The 19,019-nt window shown below is 34.8% G+C and overlaps 1 protein-coding gene across 5 annotated transcripts in view; it reads right to left on the minus strand.

The window, feature by feature from the left end:
* Positions 1-5,725: 5,725 nt before the first annotated feature.
* The window catches only part of LOC143237176 (helix-loop-helix protein 15-like), a 36,141-nt gene continuing 22,847 nt past the window's right edge, over positions 5,726-19,019 (minus strand). For all 5 annotated transcript variants that reach the window (XM_076476150.1, XM_076476147.1, XM_076476149.1 and 2 more), the window contains one exon: positions 5,726-6,834. In XM_076476150.1, the coding sequence (XP_076332265.1) occupies positions 6,266-6,724 (459 nt within the window). In that variant the 5' untranslated portion in view covers positions 6,725-6,834 and the 3' untranslated portion in view covers positions 5,726-6,265. The remainder of the gene's footprint in view (positions 6,835-19,019) is intronic.

Raw genomic sequence — 19,019 nt, forward strand, 5'->3', positions numbered from 1 at the left:
TCATCATGGCGAACAGGAAACAATTGTCCAGTGATTTAAAAGACCAAATTATTGTAAAATACAAGTTTCGTGTGTCTCTTTCCGGTATTGCTACACAACTTAATGTGCTGAAATCTACTGTTCAAAGCATAATTGCCAAGTTTAAGCTGACAGGATCAACTGCTAACCTCCCTCGTTCCGGACTCCTTACCAAAATTCCAGAGAGAACCAAGAGGAAGGTTCTCAGAGAAGTTAGTAGGAACCCTCGTTTCACACGTAATGACATACAGAGACTGGTAAGGGAAACTAGGGTTGAAGTAAACATCTCTACAGTTACGAACATGTTACGCTCCTCTGGGTTCAAAGCATGCCATCCTTGTAGAACTCCATATTTAAAGCCTGTTCATTTAGAAGCACGATTGAGGTATGCAAGAATGCATGTAGATAAACCTTTACCTATTGGAAGAGTATTCTTTGGTCAGAATGATTAAAATCGAGCTTTCCGGCCACAATGATGTTCGCAATATTTTCCGTAAAAAGGGGGAATGAAATCTTCCAAAGAGCACCATCCTTACAGTTAAACATGAAGGTGGCTTGATCATGCTATGGGGTTCCTTCAGCTATTCTAGTGTAAGCAGCCTTCACCACGCCAGCGGAATCATGAAAAAAGAAGAGTACGTTGATATATTAGGTACTTTTATTAAAACTGATGTTCGGAACTTGCAGCTTGGGAGTCGTTGGATCTTCCAGCACGACAATGACCTTAAGCACACATCGAAATATTTGCAAACCTGGTTGCAGAGGAACCATATAAGCGTTATGGAATGGCCGTCACAGTCACCCAATCTCAACCCAATTGAAAACGTTTGGCATGAGTTGAAGACCAGGGTTCATCAGCGTCATCCGAAAAACTTTCAAGAGTTGGAGGCCTTCCGTAAATAAAAATGGAAGAAAATACCAGTCGAGTACTGTCAAACGATCATGGAGGGCTATGAGGAGAGATTGCGGCAAGTAATTCACCTGAAAGGCTACACAACTGACCATTAAAGTAGACGCACGAACACTTTCTGCCCCTCCTATGTTTGGTTATTTATTTATAAACAGTATTTTTGTCGTTCAATTTGCATAAAAATATATGTAGATGTTTGTTAGTATAATATTTATAATATATTATACTTTCATTATCCTCGTGATACTTTTTAAGTTATGAGCAAAAAAAGCCACTTGAGATGCAGGGGTATGAACACTTTCTGTCATAACTGTACACATTTTTGCTTTAAGTTGTTTAAGCAGAAAATTTATACATGTTTTTACTTGCTACATGTCTCAGTGTCAAATGCGTAGAGAACCCCGATAATAACTAGAGTGATCAGTTTCAATATTGATTGTATATTTATTTAATTTTTTCTATGACTCATCTGTTATTAGAGATCTCACAGCCAACAAAGTCATTGAGTCACAACTGCACAAATATCTTAGAAAATTTATTTGTAAGCTGATGAGATCCTTATGTACCCTTCTGGTAGTTATACTCTTTACGAGGGCTGTTCAAAAAATACGCCGACTGACGTCATAAAACAAAATGTACTTTATTTAGAAGTTACAGGTCTGGGACCCCTTCAAAGTACTCTCCTCCCCAACGCACACACTTATCCCAACGGTGTTTCTACTTGTTGAAACAGTCCTGGTACGATTCTTTTGTAATGTCCTCCAGCTCCTTCGTCGCATTTGCCTTAATCTCGGGAATCGTCTCAAATCTTCTTCCTTTCAAGGGTCTTTTGAGTTTGGGGAACAAGAAAAATCGCAAGGAGCAAGGTCAGGTGAGTAGGGGGGTGGGGAAGAACAGAGATTAAGTGTTCGGCCAAAAACTCACGAGTTCTGAGGCACAACTTTCGCAGCAACGTGGTGCATCTTCAATTTTTCGGTCAAAATCTCGTAACAAGATCCAACTGATATCCCCCACTCTTCAGCAAGCTCCCTGACAGTCAGGCGTCAATTTGCCCGCGCCAGGGTGTTGATTTTGTCGACGTGTGGGTCGTCAGTTGACGTGGAAGGACGTCCAGGACGCTCATCATCTTCAATGGACTGTCGACCATCCTTAAAACGTTCATGCCACTTGAAACGTGCCGTACGCTTCATAGCAACATCACCGTAAGCCGTGTTAAGCATAGCAAAAGTTTCAGTCGCAGAGTTTCCAAGTTTAACACAAAATTTCACAGCAAGTCGTTGCTCCTTCAGGTCATTCGTTCTGAAATCCGCCAAACGAAAAAATCGCACTTCACTTAAACCCGTGTAGCTAATACACAAATGAAGATATCTGCAATCGGGAAATGGCGTCGTAATCAGCTGATCTGTGCAAACCTAGCGACACCAAGCGGATTCCCCTGGAACCAACTGGAGCCGCGCAATTCAAACAGTCCACGTATTTTTTGAACAGACCTCGTATATTATGTGCAAAATTAATTGTTAGTTCTGTTCTATGTTTATATATTTTCCTTTGATCACAAGTTATTGATTATAGACACAAGGAACACAACAATATCATTCCATTAGTTCTGAACTGTATAAGAAAACCTTGGGCAGTTTGAGAAATGAGAAGGGCCTGAGTCAGATAATATGCCTGCAAAGGTTTTGAAGTAGGTTAAGGATTAAATATGTGAGCCAGTTGCTACTATTTTTGTCAGTCCTTGAATAGTGGACAAGTGCTATACAATTAGAAATTAGCTAATGTCACTCTTTTCAAGAGAGCTAATAAAATTTATCCCAGTAATTATACGTCTATTAGTCTTACATTAGTTGTAAGAAAAGTTTTGGAAATTCTGTTTAAAGATGCTTTACAGAGTCATTTAATAAAGTTTAGAATTTTATTGGATATTCAACACGATTTTGCTGAGGAAAAATCATGTCTAAGCTAGCTTTTGACATTCTTTGAAATATTATTGCTTATGTAGATGAGGGTAAGAGTGTAGATTTGGTGAATGTGGATTTTGAGAAAGTATTTGACAAGATGCCACGTCGGAGGTGCGTAAAAAATTATCTCTACTGGTGTGGGAGATAAATTTACAAAATAGACAAAAGAGTGTTAGAACGGAAGAAAGTACAGTTATTATAAATTGAGTTCAGTAAAACTGAATTAATGTTGCATGTAGGGTACTTCCGGCTTCTGTCTTCGAACCTGTGCTCATTGTTTATTTACATCAATGACATAAAGGAAGGAGTGGTCAATAAATTGCTCAACTATGCAGATAATGTCAAGGTCTTTGGTGTTGCTAGCTGTGAAGACGATGCTGCTGCTTTGTAAAATAGTTTAGATCATACATTGAGATGGGCAAATAAATGGCAGATTGGTTTTAATTATAATAAATACAAGAAAATGCATGCGGTTCTTATAATTTGAATTATAAGTATCATTTAGATGGGAATAACCTTAACAGTGTCACGAAAGAAAGAGATCTTGGAGTAACAGTTGTTCAGTGTATTTAAGTCATCCAAACCATGATTTTAGGTTGTAGCTTCAGAAATATTGAATACAAGTATATAGAGGTCATACGTACAGATCAGTGGTTAAGATACATTTGGAATATTGTGTTCATCCTAAGAAAGGACATTGAATTATTGGAAAAATTTCAAAGAAAGATCAGTAGAAGGGATGGAGAGTTTGTCATATGATAACAGATTAAGAATTTTGAAATTATTTTTTCTTGAAAAGATAAGAGTGAGAGAAGATATGATTGAAGTGTTTAAAATTATAAGTGGAATTGATAATGTTGATGTATCATCTTTTGTCATACTTAACTACGAGAATAACAGTACTAGAGGACATACGAGGTCTGTTAAAAAAATACGCGGACTGTTTGAAATGCGCGGCTCCAGTTGGTTCCAGGGGAATCCGCTTGGTGTCGCTAGGTTTGCACAGATCAGCTGATTACGACGCTATTTCCCGATTGCAGATATCTTCACATGTGTTTATTAGCTACGCGGGTTTAAGTGAAGTGCGATTTTTTCGTTTGGCGGATTTCATAACGAATGACCTGAAGGAGCAACGATTTGCTGTGAAATTTTGTGTTAAACTTGGAAACCTGCGACTGAAACTTTTGCTATGCTTAACACGGCATACGGTGATGTTGCTATGAAGCGTACGGCATGTTTCAAGTGGCATGAACGTTTTAAGGATGGTCGACAGTCCATTGAAGATGATGAGCGTCCTGGACGTCCTTCCACGTCAACTGACGATCCACACGTCGACAAAATCAACACCCTGGCGCGGGTAAATCAACGTCTGACTGTCAGGGAGCTTGCTGAAGAGTGTGAGATATCAGTTGGATCTTGTTACGAGATTTTGACCGAAAAATTGAAGATGCACCGTGTTGCTGCGAAATTTGTGCCTCAGAACTCGTGAGTTTTTGGCCAAACACTCGATCACTGTTCTTCCCCACCCCCCCCTACTCACCTGACCTTGCTCCTTGCGATTTTTCTTGTTCCCCAAACTCAAAAGACCCTTGAAAGGAAGAAGATTTGAGACGATTCCCGAGATTAAGGCAAATGCGACGAAGGAGCTGGAGGACATTACAAAAGAAGCGTACCAGGACTGTTTCAACAAGTGGAAACACCGTTGGGATAAGTGTGTGCGTTGGGGAGGAGAGTACTTTGAAGGAGTCCCAGACCTGTAACTTCTAAATAAAGTACATTTTGTTTTATGACGTCAGTCGGCGTATTTTTTGAACATCCCTCGTAAATATGAATTTTGGCAAGGTGAAAACATCTTCAGCTAACACAGTTTTATTTTTCTAAGAGAGTGGATGGCTTATGAAATGGGTTACCTTCAGATGTTGTAGAGACAGTAAAATTAAGTGAGTTTAAGACAAACCTTAATAATTGTACGAATTGCACAGGCAAGTTTAAGATTCTTTTAAAATTATAATAATTTAATTCAAAAAATGCGATAGTCGAGACAGAGCAACAGGTCCTTCGTAGTCCCTAAACATAATGAATATCAAGTTCTGAGATATGCAATCTGAACTGTATGTGAAGAACAAAAGATAAAAAAAGACCTTTTAATTTACTTTTTATTATGAAATGTTAAAACACCGCTTAGTCTTACGTCGGTGTGAAATGTCACTAAATATGATGCCCAGTATTATCACTTAATAACAGTGGTTTGTACATTGGCGTATGTATAACATCACAGTTTGTATGTAGTCGTATGTATAACATCACAGTTTGTATGTAGTCGTATGTATAACATCACAGTTTGTACGTAGTCGTATGTATAACATCACAGTTTGTATGTAGTCGTATGTATAACATCACAGTTTTCAGTTTGTACGTAGTCGTATGTATAACATCACAGTTTTCAGTTTGTTCGTAGTCGTATGTATAACATCACAGTTTTCAGTTTGTTCGTAGTCGTATGTATAACATCACAGTTTTCAATTTGTACGTAGTCGTATGTATAACATCACAGTTTTCAGTTTGTACATAGTCGTATGTATAACATCACAGTTTTCAGTTTGTACGTAGTCGTATGTATAACATCACAGTTTTCAGTTTGTACATAGTTGTATGCATAACATCACAGTTTTCAGTTTGTACCTTGTCGTATATATAAGATCAGAGTTTGTACGTAGTCGTATGAACATCACAGTTTTCAGTTGAATTTTATTGTTTTACGACACTGTGTAGTAACACAGACAATGAGTGAATAGTTACTTTGTAAAAGAAACATCAAGACACAGTTTTAGTTCGAAAATAATAATAACAGAATGAATTTACATTTTATTCACTTCTACTTTGTGGAACTCAAATATCTATTTTAAAACACGCCTAAACACCGAGAAACTAGAGAACCAATAAATACTGCTCATTTTATAATTATTTATTCAAACTTAAAGAATAACCAGTATTGAATTAAACGTCATACTTTTCTAACTTCATAGTCCTTCATTCATAGAACAGCATCACATTATAACTCACACACAGTCGCTTAACTTTACATTTTAATAGCTATGCGCGATTCTACTTTTGTAGAATAATCCTTTTTACATAGTTTTGATCCGGTTTGTGTCACATTGCAGTGAGAAACGACAGTTTTACGTATTGTTAACTTTGCTGAAAACGTGATCCCAACCTGTATTGGAGATTTTCCATAAATTATCTTCACCGAATAGAGACCAATTTTTCTACAATATAGTTAAATAAATACGACTTAATTCACGCGATAACCCATAAGAAGCTCGTCTTTACAGCGCCACCTAGTGACTCGTCCTTCTTGTTATCTGATATCGCTCTAAACGTCCAAAACGTGGTTCAAGTAAGCGATATAGCAAATTGCTAATCGCAGAATCTCGATCTTTGATAACTTTTTATCAGGCGGAAGGGTTGGCAACAACTTTCTCAGTTCGGCAAAGGCCACGTTAAAAGCCTCCACGCGAATTCTTTCTCGTGTTGCGTGAGCTAGGCGATACTTTTGCGTAGCTCGGCGCCTTCTTCTACGTTCTTCTCTGCTGAGATGTGGCATGCCATCTCGTGACGTTCTACGCCCGCCGCACGTGCTGTTTACAGCAGAATCGCCACTGGGAGAAAAACTTGTTGAATACGAAGGTGAAGAACCATTCCCAGAAGGAGAGGACGAAGGGTGATTCAGAAAGTCCTGGTGGGTGTACAGTACAAAAGTGCCTTTGTCCTTGTTCTCGGGTTGATTTTGTTCCTGGACCATGCCGACTCTTTTCAGCTTGGAGGAGAACATCCAGTGAAAAAGTAGACGGAGAATTAATAAACATGAACTTGGTCTGAAGAACAGCTATCCAGGAAATACAAAAAGTGTGTCATCTGCTTATCTTCAGTACACAGAAGAATCTGTAAAATATTGATGGGTGTGTATTAGTAACCTTCCTGAGAATAACAAATGATACATTGCGTGTGATAAAAATCAACATAAATACACTTCAAGCTATTGTTTCATTTCATTCATGCAGACGGAAAAGAAAAGACAGGCGTTATATGCTGGGCAACTGTGAATAAATAATCAAAAATTACCGTTAGAAATATGATGAGACATTCTAAATACCAATATGTAAACACTTCTAAATGTTAGTACTTAAAGTTCAGCAAAACCTGTTTCTGGATTTCTTATATTAACACATTTCACATTTGTACTAAATAGTGCTGTTGAAAACGAACTTTGAAACTGTTATGGCACGATTAAAGCCATGGTTTCTTTGTTTGTTTTTCTAATTTCGCGCAAAGCATATTAATAATGGTATGTCACGTGACTTAAGTTTCGAACGTTGCATGTTTAATACTGGCGTGTCACGTTACTCACGTTTGAGTTCCTGCTTGAATGGTTTGTTTGTTTGTTTTTCAATTTCGCGCAAAGCTACACGAGAGCTATCTACTCTAGCTGTCCCTAATGTAGCAGTGTAGACGTAGATGGAAGGTAGCAGCCAGTCATCATCACCCACAGCCAACTCTTGGATTACTCTTTTACCAACGAATAGTTGGACTGTCACATTATAACGCCCCCACGGCTGAAAGGGCGAGCATATTTGATGTGATGGGTATTCGAACCCGCGAGTCGAGTGCCTTGATCACCTGGCCATGCCGGGCATACTAAAGCCATGGGTCTGATGTGCGTAGCGAAAGTATTTTTAAATAATCCAGCGATCACAGATCATAAGGATATAAATAGGTGTGAAGTCAAAAAATTAAACATTTTAGCTGATCATAGTAGTCATAGTTATAGGGATATAAATAGGTGTGATGTCAAAAAATAAACATTTTAGCTGATCCTAGTAGTCATAATTACAAGAATATAAATAGGTGTGATGTCAAAAAATTAAACATTTTGTAGATGGTCCTAGTAGTCATGGATTAGAAAGATAGAAATATGTGTGATATAATGAAATAGAACATTTGTAGGTAACCTTGGGGTTCACGAATCACGATAATATAAGCAGGTGTTTTGTAATAAGACAAAACATTTTAAACGATCCTGGCGGACACGAATCACAAAAATATGAACATGTGTGATGTAATAAAATGAAACATTTAAGATGAACTGGACACGAATTACACGAAAATGAACGTACGTGGCATAATTATAACATACAGTATTTTGTTTCAATGACCCTCGTCGTATTTCTACACAAGTCTTGAGGTACAGTCTTGAAAAATCTGTCTTGTTACAGTAATTCACGAGAACATAAATCTTTCCAGATATTTCATGGTTTACTTTTCCACTGATTAAACCTGTAACATTTAGATACGTTTTAAAATTAAGTTTTGACTTTCCACATTTTATTATATGCTTATATTGCAATACATTTTTTACCGTTTCTAGAAACTATCTCGTTTTAAGTTGTTATATAAAGGATATAGATACAAACAATTAAGCACTTCGCTTTTTTATGCAGTATGTTTTAGAATTACTTTATTAATATAAAGTTATTTACTCTATTTGAACAATGATGGTTTAGTCTCAAGAACAAGAGCTTAGTTTGCCTTCCGATAACCATCAGCTTAGTCCTAACGACATATGTTGAGTGTCTTAATAAAAGCACCTTAATACGTCTTAAAACACTTGTAACTCTAAGTTTCCAACTTCTTAGAAGTAAACCCAATATCACTGAAGACATTGTTTCTATGAATGTCACGATAGGGAAGTGAATGTTTCACAGTCATTTATTAGAATCCTATCATCTGAATCACGTTAAAGATTTTCATTTCTAAGTGCTTCTTATTATAAGCAAAAAATACTCTTATTCCCATGTGAATTATGTACGATGTGGATGAAATACAAGTTTGGAGTGAGTTTTGATAAGACTACTTTTTTCTTGTGCACTATTATGCCACTTTCGTTGTTGTTGTTATTGTTATATAGTTTTATGGCCGTTTGCTTTTAACATAATTGTCAACATTTGAGTTACTTTGCTCTTAACGGGGAAGAATTAATTGAGTGTGTCGATCAATTTTGAAATGTTGTAACTTATTAGGCTTAGTTAATACGTTATCGAGGATTTAACCTCCGTTTGCCATTAACTCCAAACAGTTTGAGAGGGAGGAGATGACGCTGTTTAAACATAATGTTAGTAACTTTATAAGGAAAATCGATATAGTTTGCTAAATCCGAAACAAAACAGCATTAAAGTACATAAAGAAAAGGTAAAGACCGAACGTCTGATAGGAAGCTAACATGAGTCAGTGTGGTGTACACTGATAGCTCAGTAATGAAACATGCATGAGAAAGAAGCAGGATTTCTGTTACTTTAACGAATTATTCCGCTCCCTAGAGTGGAACAATCTAACCACTTTTCCCTCACTAGAAAATTGGTTGGGATGGCAGGCCTAATTAGATTTTGCACCGTCGCCGAGCTTTTAGTAAATGCTCGTGATCGCTTACGAGTACACAACGCTCACATGTCACGCGATGCCCCTGCAAGTCGGACAAGAAACGAATATCAATCGTTCCTGTGTACGTTAGTGCTTACATACATAGACCTACACGTTAAATGATGTAGAACCTTCCTATTGGTTTTGACAACTGTTCTATCAGGGTCGGCTTAACTTTAGTTGGTAATTGTCAGGTAACATTTGTGCTTCGAGACTGTCTCGAACAGCGTCAAGATAACTACACAGAGCCCAGGTAAAGGAATGTATTGCATGGGCATGTTGCAAGCAGTGAAAGACGTCCACGAAAAAAAGTCTCATAAATTATTAATTAGTAATAATAAACGTGAATTGATTCCAACGATTGTTAACGATAATTATAGTGTTAAATTTTTAAATAAAGAAAAATATATTAGATATCAATAGAACTATACTTTGAAAACACACTTCAATATGAGTAGCAGAAAATTATACCAATGTAATTAACCTGAACTACTAAGTCTAAAACATAGTGGTTTGAAAATAGCACGACAATCGAATCGAATAACATTGCTATGCTTCATTCAACGATAAAAAGACAGTTCGACAAGCAAAACGATAGGTGAAATTGTTCGCCTATCATAGTGTGATATAGAAAAACACTTCACAAATACCCAGCTTGCTTTAATTCACACCAGGTGTTCCCTTTCTTCTTTTTGATTCAATGCATAGTTTTATATTTAGGACAGTTATATGTTATACTTATTGTACTTATTACCTAAAAAAGCATTATGTTAATTTATATTCGAAGGAGAAGTATCTAGGAAAATAAAAAATTAACAAACTCTCAAACTTCACGCTGTTCTATAACCTAGTAACGTTAAACTTCACACTGTTCTATAACCTAGTACTCGTTAAACTTTATACTGTTCTATAACCTAGTAACGTTAAACTTCACACTGTTCTATAACCTAGTACTCGTTAAACTTTATACTGTTCTATAACCTAGTACTCGTTAAACTTTATACTGTTCTATAACCTAGTACACATTAAACTTTACACTGTCCTATAACCTAGTACTCGTTAAACTTTACACTGTTCTATAACCTGATACACGTTAGACTTTACACTGTTCTATAACCTAGTACTCGATAAACTTTACACTGTTCTATAACCTAGTACTCGTTAAACTATACACTGTTCTATAGCCTAGTACTCGATAAACTTTACACTGTTCTATAACCTAGTACTCGTTAAACTTTACGCTGTTCTATAACCTAGTACATGTTAAACTTTACACTGTTCTATAACCTAGTACTCGATAAACTTTACACTGCTCTATAACCTAGTACACATTAAACTTTACACTGTTCTATAACCTAGTACACATTAAATTTACAATGTTCTATAACCTAGTACACATTAGACTTTACACTATTCTATAGCCTAGTACACGTTAAACTTCACAATGTTCTATAACCAACTACACGCTAAACTTTACAATGTTCTATAACCCAGTACACATTAGACTTTACACTGTTCTATAATCTAGTACACGCTAAACTTTACACTGTTCTATAACCTAGTACACGTTAAACTTCACAATGTTCTATAACCCAGTACACATTAAACTTTACACTGTTCTATAATCTAGTACACGCTAAACTTTACAATATTCTATAACCTAGTACACGCTAAACTTTACAATGTTCTATAATCTAGTACACGCTAAACTTTACATTGTTCTACAACCTAGTACACGCTAAACTTTACAATGTTCTATAACCTAGTACACATTAGACTTTACACTGTTCTATAATCTAGTACACGCTAAACTTTACAATGTTCTATAACGTAGTACACATTAAACTTTACACTGTTCTATAATCTAGTACACGCTAAACTTTACAATGTTTCATAACCTAGTACACGCTAAACTTTACAATGTTCTATAACCTAGTACACGCTAAACTTTACAATGTTTTATAACCTAGTACACATTAGACTTTACACTGTTCTATAATCTAGTACACGCTAAACTTTACAATGTTCTATAACCTAGTACACGCTAAACTTTACAATGTTCTATAACCTAGTACACGCTAAACTTTACAATGTTTTATAACCTAGTACACATTAGACTTTACACTGTTCTATAATCTAGTACACGCTAAACTTTACAATGTTCTGTAACCTAGTACACGCTAAACTTTACAATGTTCTATAACCTAGTACACATTAGACTTTACACTGTTCTATAATCTAGTACACGCTAAACTTTACACTGTTCTATAACCTAGTACACGTTAAACTTCACAATGTTCTATAACCAAGTACACATTAAATTTTACAATGTTCTATAACGTAGTACACATTAAACTTTACACTGTTCTATAACCTAGTACACGTTAAACTTCACGCTGTTCTATAACCTAGTACACGCTAAACTTTACAATGTTCTATAACCTAGTACACATTAGACTTTACACTGTTCTATAATCTAGTACACGCTAAACTTTACACTGTTCTATAACCTAGTACACGCTAAACTTTACAATGTTCTATAACCTAGTACACATTAGACTTTACACTGTTCTACAACCTAGTACACGCTAAACTTTACAATGTTCTATAACCTAGTACACATTAGACTTTACACTGTTCTATAATCTAGTACACCCTAAACTTTACAATGTTCTATAACCTAGTACACATTAAATTTATACTGTTCAATAACCTGGTACACGTTAAATCTCACGCTGTTCTATAACCTAGTATGCATTAGACTTTACACTGTTCTATAATCTAGTACACGCTAAACTTTACAATGTTCTATAACCTAGTACACATTAAACTTTACACTGTTCTATAACCTAGTACACGTTAAACTTAACGAACTGTTCAACTTGTTCTGTAATCTACAACACATTACTTTTTATATTTTTGCAGTGAATCTCGACATTGTTACTTTGTAGATACAGAACATTTAAGTTTAAGAAAATTTAACCAATAAGTTTCTCCCTTTTAGCCAACAGTTTTCACATCTATAAAAGCCCTCCTTGCTGCCACAGAGGTAAGTCTGCGGATTTACACCGCTAAAATTTAGGTTTCGATACCTGTGGTGGGCAGAGCACAGATATCCCTTTGTGTAGCGTTGTGCTCAATAACAAACAACAACAAAATATATACAAACTTAAATAAGAAAAGTGGATTTCCATTTTCATTTATTCCTTCGTAGAAATATAGATATCTAAGACGTAAAATTACCAATTCTGTCTTGCCCCATTTTGTGGCTTTAACATGACTTCCTTTTTAAACTGGAATATCAAGTAATATAACATGAACATCAAAATAAATCGCAGTCCTAAAACAAAATTTCGTTTGAAATTACAGAAACTACTGCAAATGTATTTTTTACAATGACTTAAATTTTGTCGCACCTATTTCCTTAACACTTTAAATTAATCCAAATTTCGGCAAACAATAAATGCTTTTAAATACTAACAACGTAACTGGTGGTAAAATTATGGAAAGTGAGATGAGAGAAGTGAAGACGCTTTCCGTAACGTGTATTTTAGCTTTAAAATTGTATAATATAATAATGAGTTTTAATATGTAAAGCAATGTACTCCAGATTCAGATTTTTCTACATTCATTATTTTTAACTGAAGTATGTTGGTCTACCCAAACTCCAAATTTCTTGAGAGACAGAGATTTAACCCTTAAACAGCAGGAATGTTGTAGGTAGCATCATCATGTGATAATGGCCGTCGTTTGCGGGTTAAATGCTAATTTTAGAACTTACATTTTGCTGCTGTATATTAACAGCAAAAACGACTTTTTTGGCACAGTAAAAGATAAAGTCTTTGTTAGTTGTTTTAGCCAACTAGTTTCGGCAACACAGTTATATGGCTCGGCATAGCCAGGTGGTTAGGGTGTTTGACTCATACTCCGAAAATCGCGGGTTCGAATCCCCGTCACACCAAAAATGCTCGCCCTTTCAAAAATTGGGGGCGTTATAATGTGACAGTCAATCCCACTATTCGTTGGTAAAAGAGTAGATCAAGAGTTGATGGAAGGTGGTGGTGACTAGCTGCCTTCCTTCTGGTCTTACACTGCTAAATTAGGGGCAGCTATCGCAATAGTCCTCGTGTAGCTTTGCGCGAAATTCCAAAAAGAAACAAACATCACAGTTATCATTTCAGTGCTTAATAATGGTAACTGTTACCAAAACTGGTCAGCTGAAATGACCAATGAAGACGTTATCTTTCATTGTGCCAAAAAAAGTAATTTTTTAACGTTCTTCGTTTATCTTAAAAATTAACTACAATCGTTCAACCCCCCTCAAAATATAGTCCTGTAAAGATCCAATATATAAGCCTGAAAGATTACAATTTTTATAAAGGCTGAATGGTTAAATATACAGACAAACAGATGATCCTCACACTGCTTTTAATATACATAACATGGAAAGCTTAGACTAAGAACAGCTGAGATTTATACTGTACTGTAAACCGGTATCCATATCAGTGTTATCTAATATAGGGTCACAACTTTCTTAAAGTTGAGATTTAAGGCTATGTCAATAATATAAGATAGTTTTAGATACAAATGCGACATAATTATACAAATAATGAAAGATTGTATATTCTAAAACCCCATTGTTAACTCTGATAATATATAAACTTATTGTATCCTTCAATTTATGTTAATCAAAAGTTGAACCTTAATAAGATAAACGTGATAAAAACTGAAATGTTTTATAATGGTTTTCCTTTGGATTACTGTCAGTCCTATTCGCAGAAAAATTCAACATTATAGATCTTGTTTAAAGAAGATAAAATTTACAGTTGCAACACACTGAAAGTCCTCATTTTAAACCTACAACTCTGAGGCAGATTCTGGTGTAAATCAAGACTAGCTTTAGAATAGTGGTAAGAATATATTTTCTATTCCCTCTACACTGTCTCTTATCAATGGATTAAGTGATGTAAGTAACTCTGATGTTACGGAAAAACAGCTTAGCAACGAACGTTCCTAGCACGTTCGGTTGTTAACGACTCCCTATTGTTCCTGCTCGATGTTTATAGCTTTATAGCCAACTGTAGAAAGTGCCCAATAGGGGTTTGATACAGGTACCACGTGACTTAATGATAAATATGATTCCTAAGAATATATAGTGGAGAGAAAGAATTTATTTATATTTTCGTATACAGATTTGTCCTGAAGGTAATTTTTTTCATAGATCATCGATTACAACTTAATAAACAGCACGTGAACATTAAGTTGTGAAAACGAAAACAAAGCGATAAATTGAGAAAAATAAAAAGGAACAATGAACGAACACGTTTGCACACTTTAAACAATAACCCAAATAACTTACTCAGCAAAAAATATAATTAGCATAAAAGTCCAAGTGGAGGACTTCCTTTTTATCTCCAAACTATACACTAAAAAGACGTCTATAGTTAAAACTGCATTGGCAACGAAAATAACAAAAAATAACTAACAAGTTGAAGAATGGCCAAGTTATTATATATTTAAAGATATATTTAAAGAAAGATGATGTTTAGAACTAGTTCTCTTCGTCATATGGCACCGTGAAAAAAAGAGAAGATAACATAAAAACTAAAACGGATATTATATATTTTCACAAAAATGTAAATACCTGTGATATTTTGTAGTATATTTTAACACATAACTATAAAGCTTATCGAAAAATTATCTTTGTATGAAATTAAAATAAGTAACCATTTCAAATTACATCCGGTTCCTTCTTAGCCTAATAAATGTCTAATGTATTGTATTATAAATAAAAAGAGCGATAGGCTTAGTATAGAGTTGAAATTACATTACAACTTCTGATTTGAGTATAAGCTAATATCATAGTTAAGAACCTTTAGAACTCAATTATGGACTTGCCAAGCATGGCCTAGTGGTTCAGGTGCCGCAGATGTGAATTTGAGGATTCATAGTTCGCGTCTTTTGTCACAAAAACGCTCTCTACACTTTGCGTCTGTGGGTGCATTGTTAAACAAGAATAGTTTCCAGAATTAGTGATAAGTGCTGTATAGTACTTGCATTCTTCCTAATCTATTACTTCAAATTCGAAACTATTATTCACAGATATTCCCTGTGTAATTTTACATAAAATTCTCAAACTTCTCAAACAATGAGATATTTATGAAGTTAAAATTTAGTTGTATATTATCAAGAAAGACTACAAATAATATACATCCATCTTCCGGCCTACAATGTGAACGCAAATAAAGAAAAGATCGTTTTAAGAAATAATATCATATTCTCAGCCAATAATTTAATATTTATAATTTTTATGTTCACGGTAAATATTATTATTGTAGAGATTGCTGTTTTAGTGTTGAGTTTATAATGCTTAAAAGTGAAATAAATAATGTGTTCTCCATTACGGTTTTATTCAACTGAAGAACTACTGGGAACGAGAGAGAAAATTATACCAATATTAAGACCATAACGATGAATGGATCACTAATCTGTAATACCTGAGACATCAGTAGTGAAGCATACAACACAGGATTGTTTGTTTAATTTGGAATTTCGCGCTGTCAGTCTCTAATTCAAAAGCTATTGACCAGACAAAAAGCAGCTAGTCAGCACCACCAAGTCTTGGGATACTACTTTTCCAATGAAATGTGGAAATAACTCTCACATTATAATGCCCCCTGGAATGAAAGGGCGAACATATTCGATGAATGGATTCGAACTCACGACTCGCCAATTGTGAGTTGAGAGCTCTAGCCAGCAGGACATGCTAGGTCACATTACGTGGGCCAATTAACAAGGTAGAATTGTGAAAGGTCAAGGTAAATGGCGTTGCTACGCTGTACAAATTTCCTGACAATTATGAGCGTGTAATAATCCAGTTATATCAATTTTAACATAGCGTTTCTAAAGTTAAGGACTATTTATGATTTATAATATGATTATAACACTGTATCAGTCGTTATAATCATATTAATACATAGCAATTCCCTTATTGACAAAAAAAAGCACAAAATAGGCTGTATGTAATAATGATTTTATTTTTCGAAGAAGTTGAAAGTTTTATAATATGTATATATATATTGTTCTGTCACTCTGTGTTAATTTTGTACTTTCAATTTGTAATACCTATTCTATTTCTGGGAATAACTTTGATACTTTATTAAATAGTCTCGTCCCCAGTTTAATTATAAAATAACATTATAAGCCAAATGTTATAAAAAAGGATCACTTACAAACATTTTTAACATTTTACATCGTTTTATAAATGTCGCCGCCATAAAAATTATTCAACTTTCAATGAATGTTTCAGTCCCTCCACTACGAATCTTTCGAGTTACCCACACTACTTCACTGAGTGGATAATAACTTCAACAAATGTTAATTTTCTATCATTTAACGATGTCGTTACAGAAGTTATACAGTTCACAATTGTCGTACTTTGCGTATTTATGTCTATCCAACAAATTTAAGAGTGAAAGTAACTTAAATGTTACATGAACTACAAAACCCAAAGCATGATTGCCAAAGCACAATTAAACTGTAATCAGTACTATGAACAGATATTACGATATGCATACACATATATGTACACATATACAATATATATATATATATATATATATTTACTATGCTTATGAACACTCATAATTTACACTCTGAACAAATTACAACCCAAGTTTAAACTGTACATATAGACATTGAAATTTTCAAAATTGAACAGAAATATAACCCAAATTTATACTATGTACTAAATACCTGTAATTTTTAAACTGATCAGAGATTACTTGAGTTTATACTATGTACACAAACACTCGAAGTATCAATATAAACAAAAATGCATCAAGGTGAATTCTAGCAAGGCATTTTAATATAGATTTTTACCTCTCCGAACTTAGCTTGATTTTAAAGATAACTGATCCTTTCACGCGCATTTGGTGTATAAGTGTTACCAAAATATTCACTAATGTGGACATTGTGTTATCGATTTGTATCCAGTTCGTCCTTCGATCAAATATTGACAGTAAGGAATAAAAAAATATTTTTTTTGCGATCTGTGCTTGGATTGGTGGTTTTAAACTTTGAAAATTTAAAATATTCTAAACGTCATTTTTTTTTGCCTCAAAGCTACAAAATGGACGATCTGCGTTCTCTCTACGAAATCGATCGATCTCTAGATTTTAGCATTATAAATTATTAAACTTATCGTTGGCCCATTAGGCGACAAACTTACAGGAAGTTTTACGTATTTTTTTAATTTACTGAAGAGTTTGTATTGAGTTTCTTTTAAATTATTCTGAACCAAGTAAGTGAGATGTTGGTTTTAAAAACTGCTAAACTCTCTACAATGTTAATAGGCTTAATAACTTCATTGGATGGCAATGTGGGTTACTTTTGAAATTTTAGTTACATTCGGTGATTAGTGTCACGTGATGGACAGAGCAAAAATTCTGTAGCTTTGTGCTAAAATATACACAAAAATAATTTTAGAAAATTTAAAATTAACATAAAAACACAAAAACTGTGGTTTAATTACATTGTACGGCCATGTATGTAGCTTTAGGCATATTCATATATTATCTTGCATAAGTAATGCTAGAATAATAATAACTGGCTCAAGTTGTACCGTGGTATCCATGACCTTTCTTAACTCATTATTATACCGTTAAATTCACTGTCAACATGCAATACATTTTGTATGTGTGTGTTAAAGTTTGAAATACTTTAAAACTCTGACCTTTAAAACCATAAAATCACCAAACAAATATTCGTATTTTGTGAACACTTCACATTGTTCCTTGTGAATAGGCACTTATTACAATGGAGGTAGAGAGAAAAGTTTGTAATTAAGTACAAAGCTACACAATGGGCTATCTGTGCGCTGCCTACCACGGGTATCGAAACCTGGTTTCTAGCGATTTAAGCCGCAGACATACCGTTGATTGGAGAACTTACCACCTCTCTTAAACATACACCTCAATGGCTCAGCGGTATGTCTGTGAACGTACACTCCAAAAACAGGGTTTCGATACCTAGCACAGACAGTCCATTGTGTAGCTTTGTGTTTGACTATAAATGAACAAATCTTATACGTTAACATTAATCGTGCATGTTCTTCCAATGTTATGGATTTTTAAAACTTTTAAATTTAAAGCTCAAGAACTATATAATTTGTTATTATGGAGAAGACCGATGTGTTTATAATTACTGGCACTTAGACCTTCGTAACAGATTCGCTCCCTTAGTGTAAAATTAAATACAAATTGCCACCCACCCCAACCCCAAAATACACTCAAATTTACGGTAAAGAACCTTCTGATTCTTTAGTTGTTTGTTTGTAGTTAAGCACAAAGCTAAATAATGGGTTATCTGTGCTCTACCCACCACGGGTATCGAGACCCGTTTCCTAGCATTGTAAGTCCGAAGACATACATCTGTGGAGCTTGGGGACTTATTTAATTGTTTAAGAGCAGGGCTACACACTAGGCTATTCCCCTTCTGTTCACCATGGGGAATCCAACTCCAGATTTTAGCGTTGTAAGTCCATAAACGTACCGATTACCCACTGGGATACACCGTTAATTTCAAATTTTCATATTTAGTGCGTTCTTAAAGCCATAATATACAAATTACTAGAGCTACTTTCATTGTTATTG

This window comes from Tachypleus tridentatus, chromosome 13 (genome assembly GCF_004210375.1).
Source record: "Tachypleus tridentatus isolate NWPU-2018 chromosome 13, ASM421037v1, whole genome shotgun sequence".
Lineage (NCBI taxonomy): Eukaryota > Metazoa > Arthropoda > Merostomata > Xiphosura > Limulidae > Tachypleus > Tachypleus tridentatus.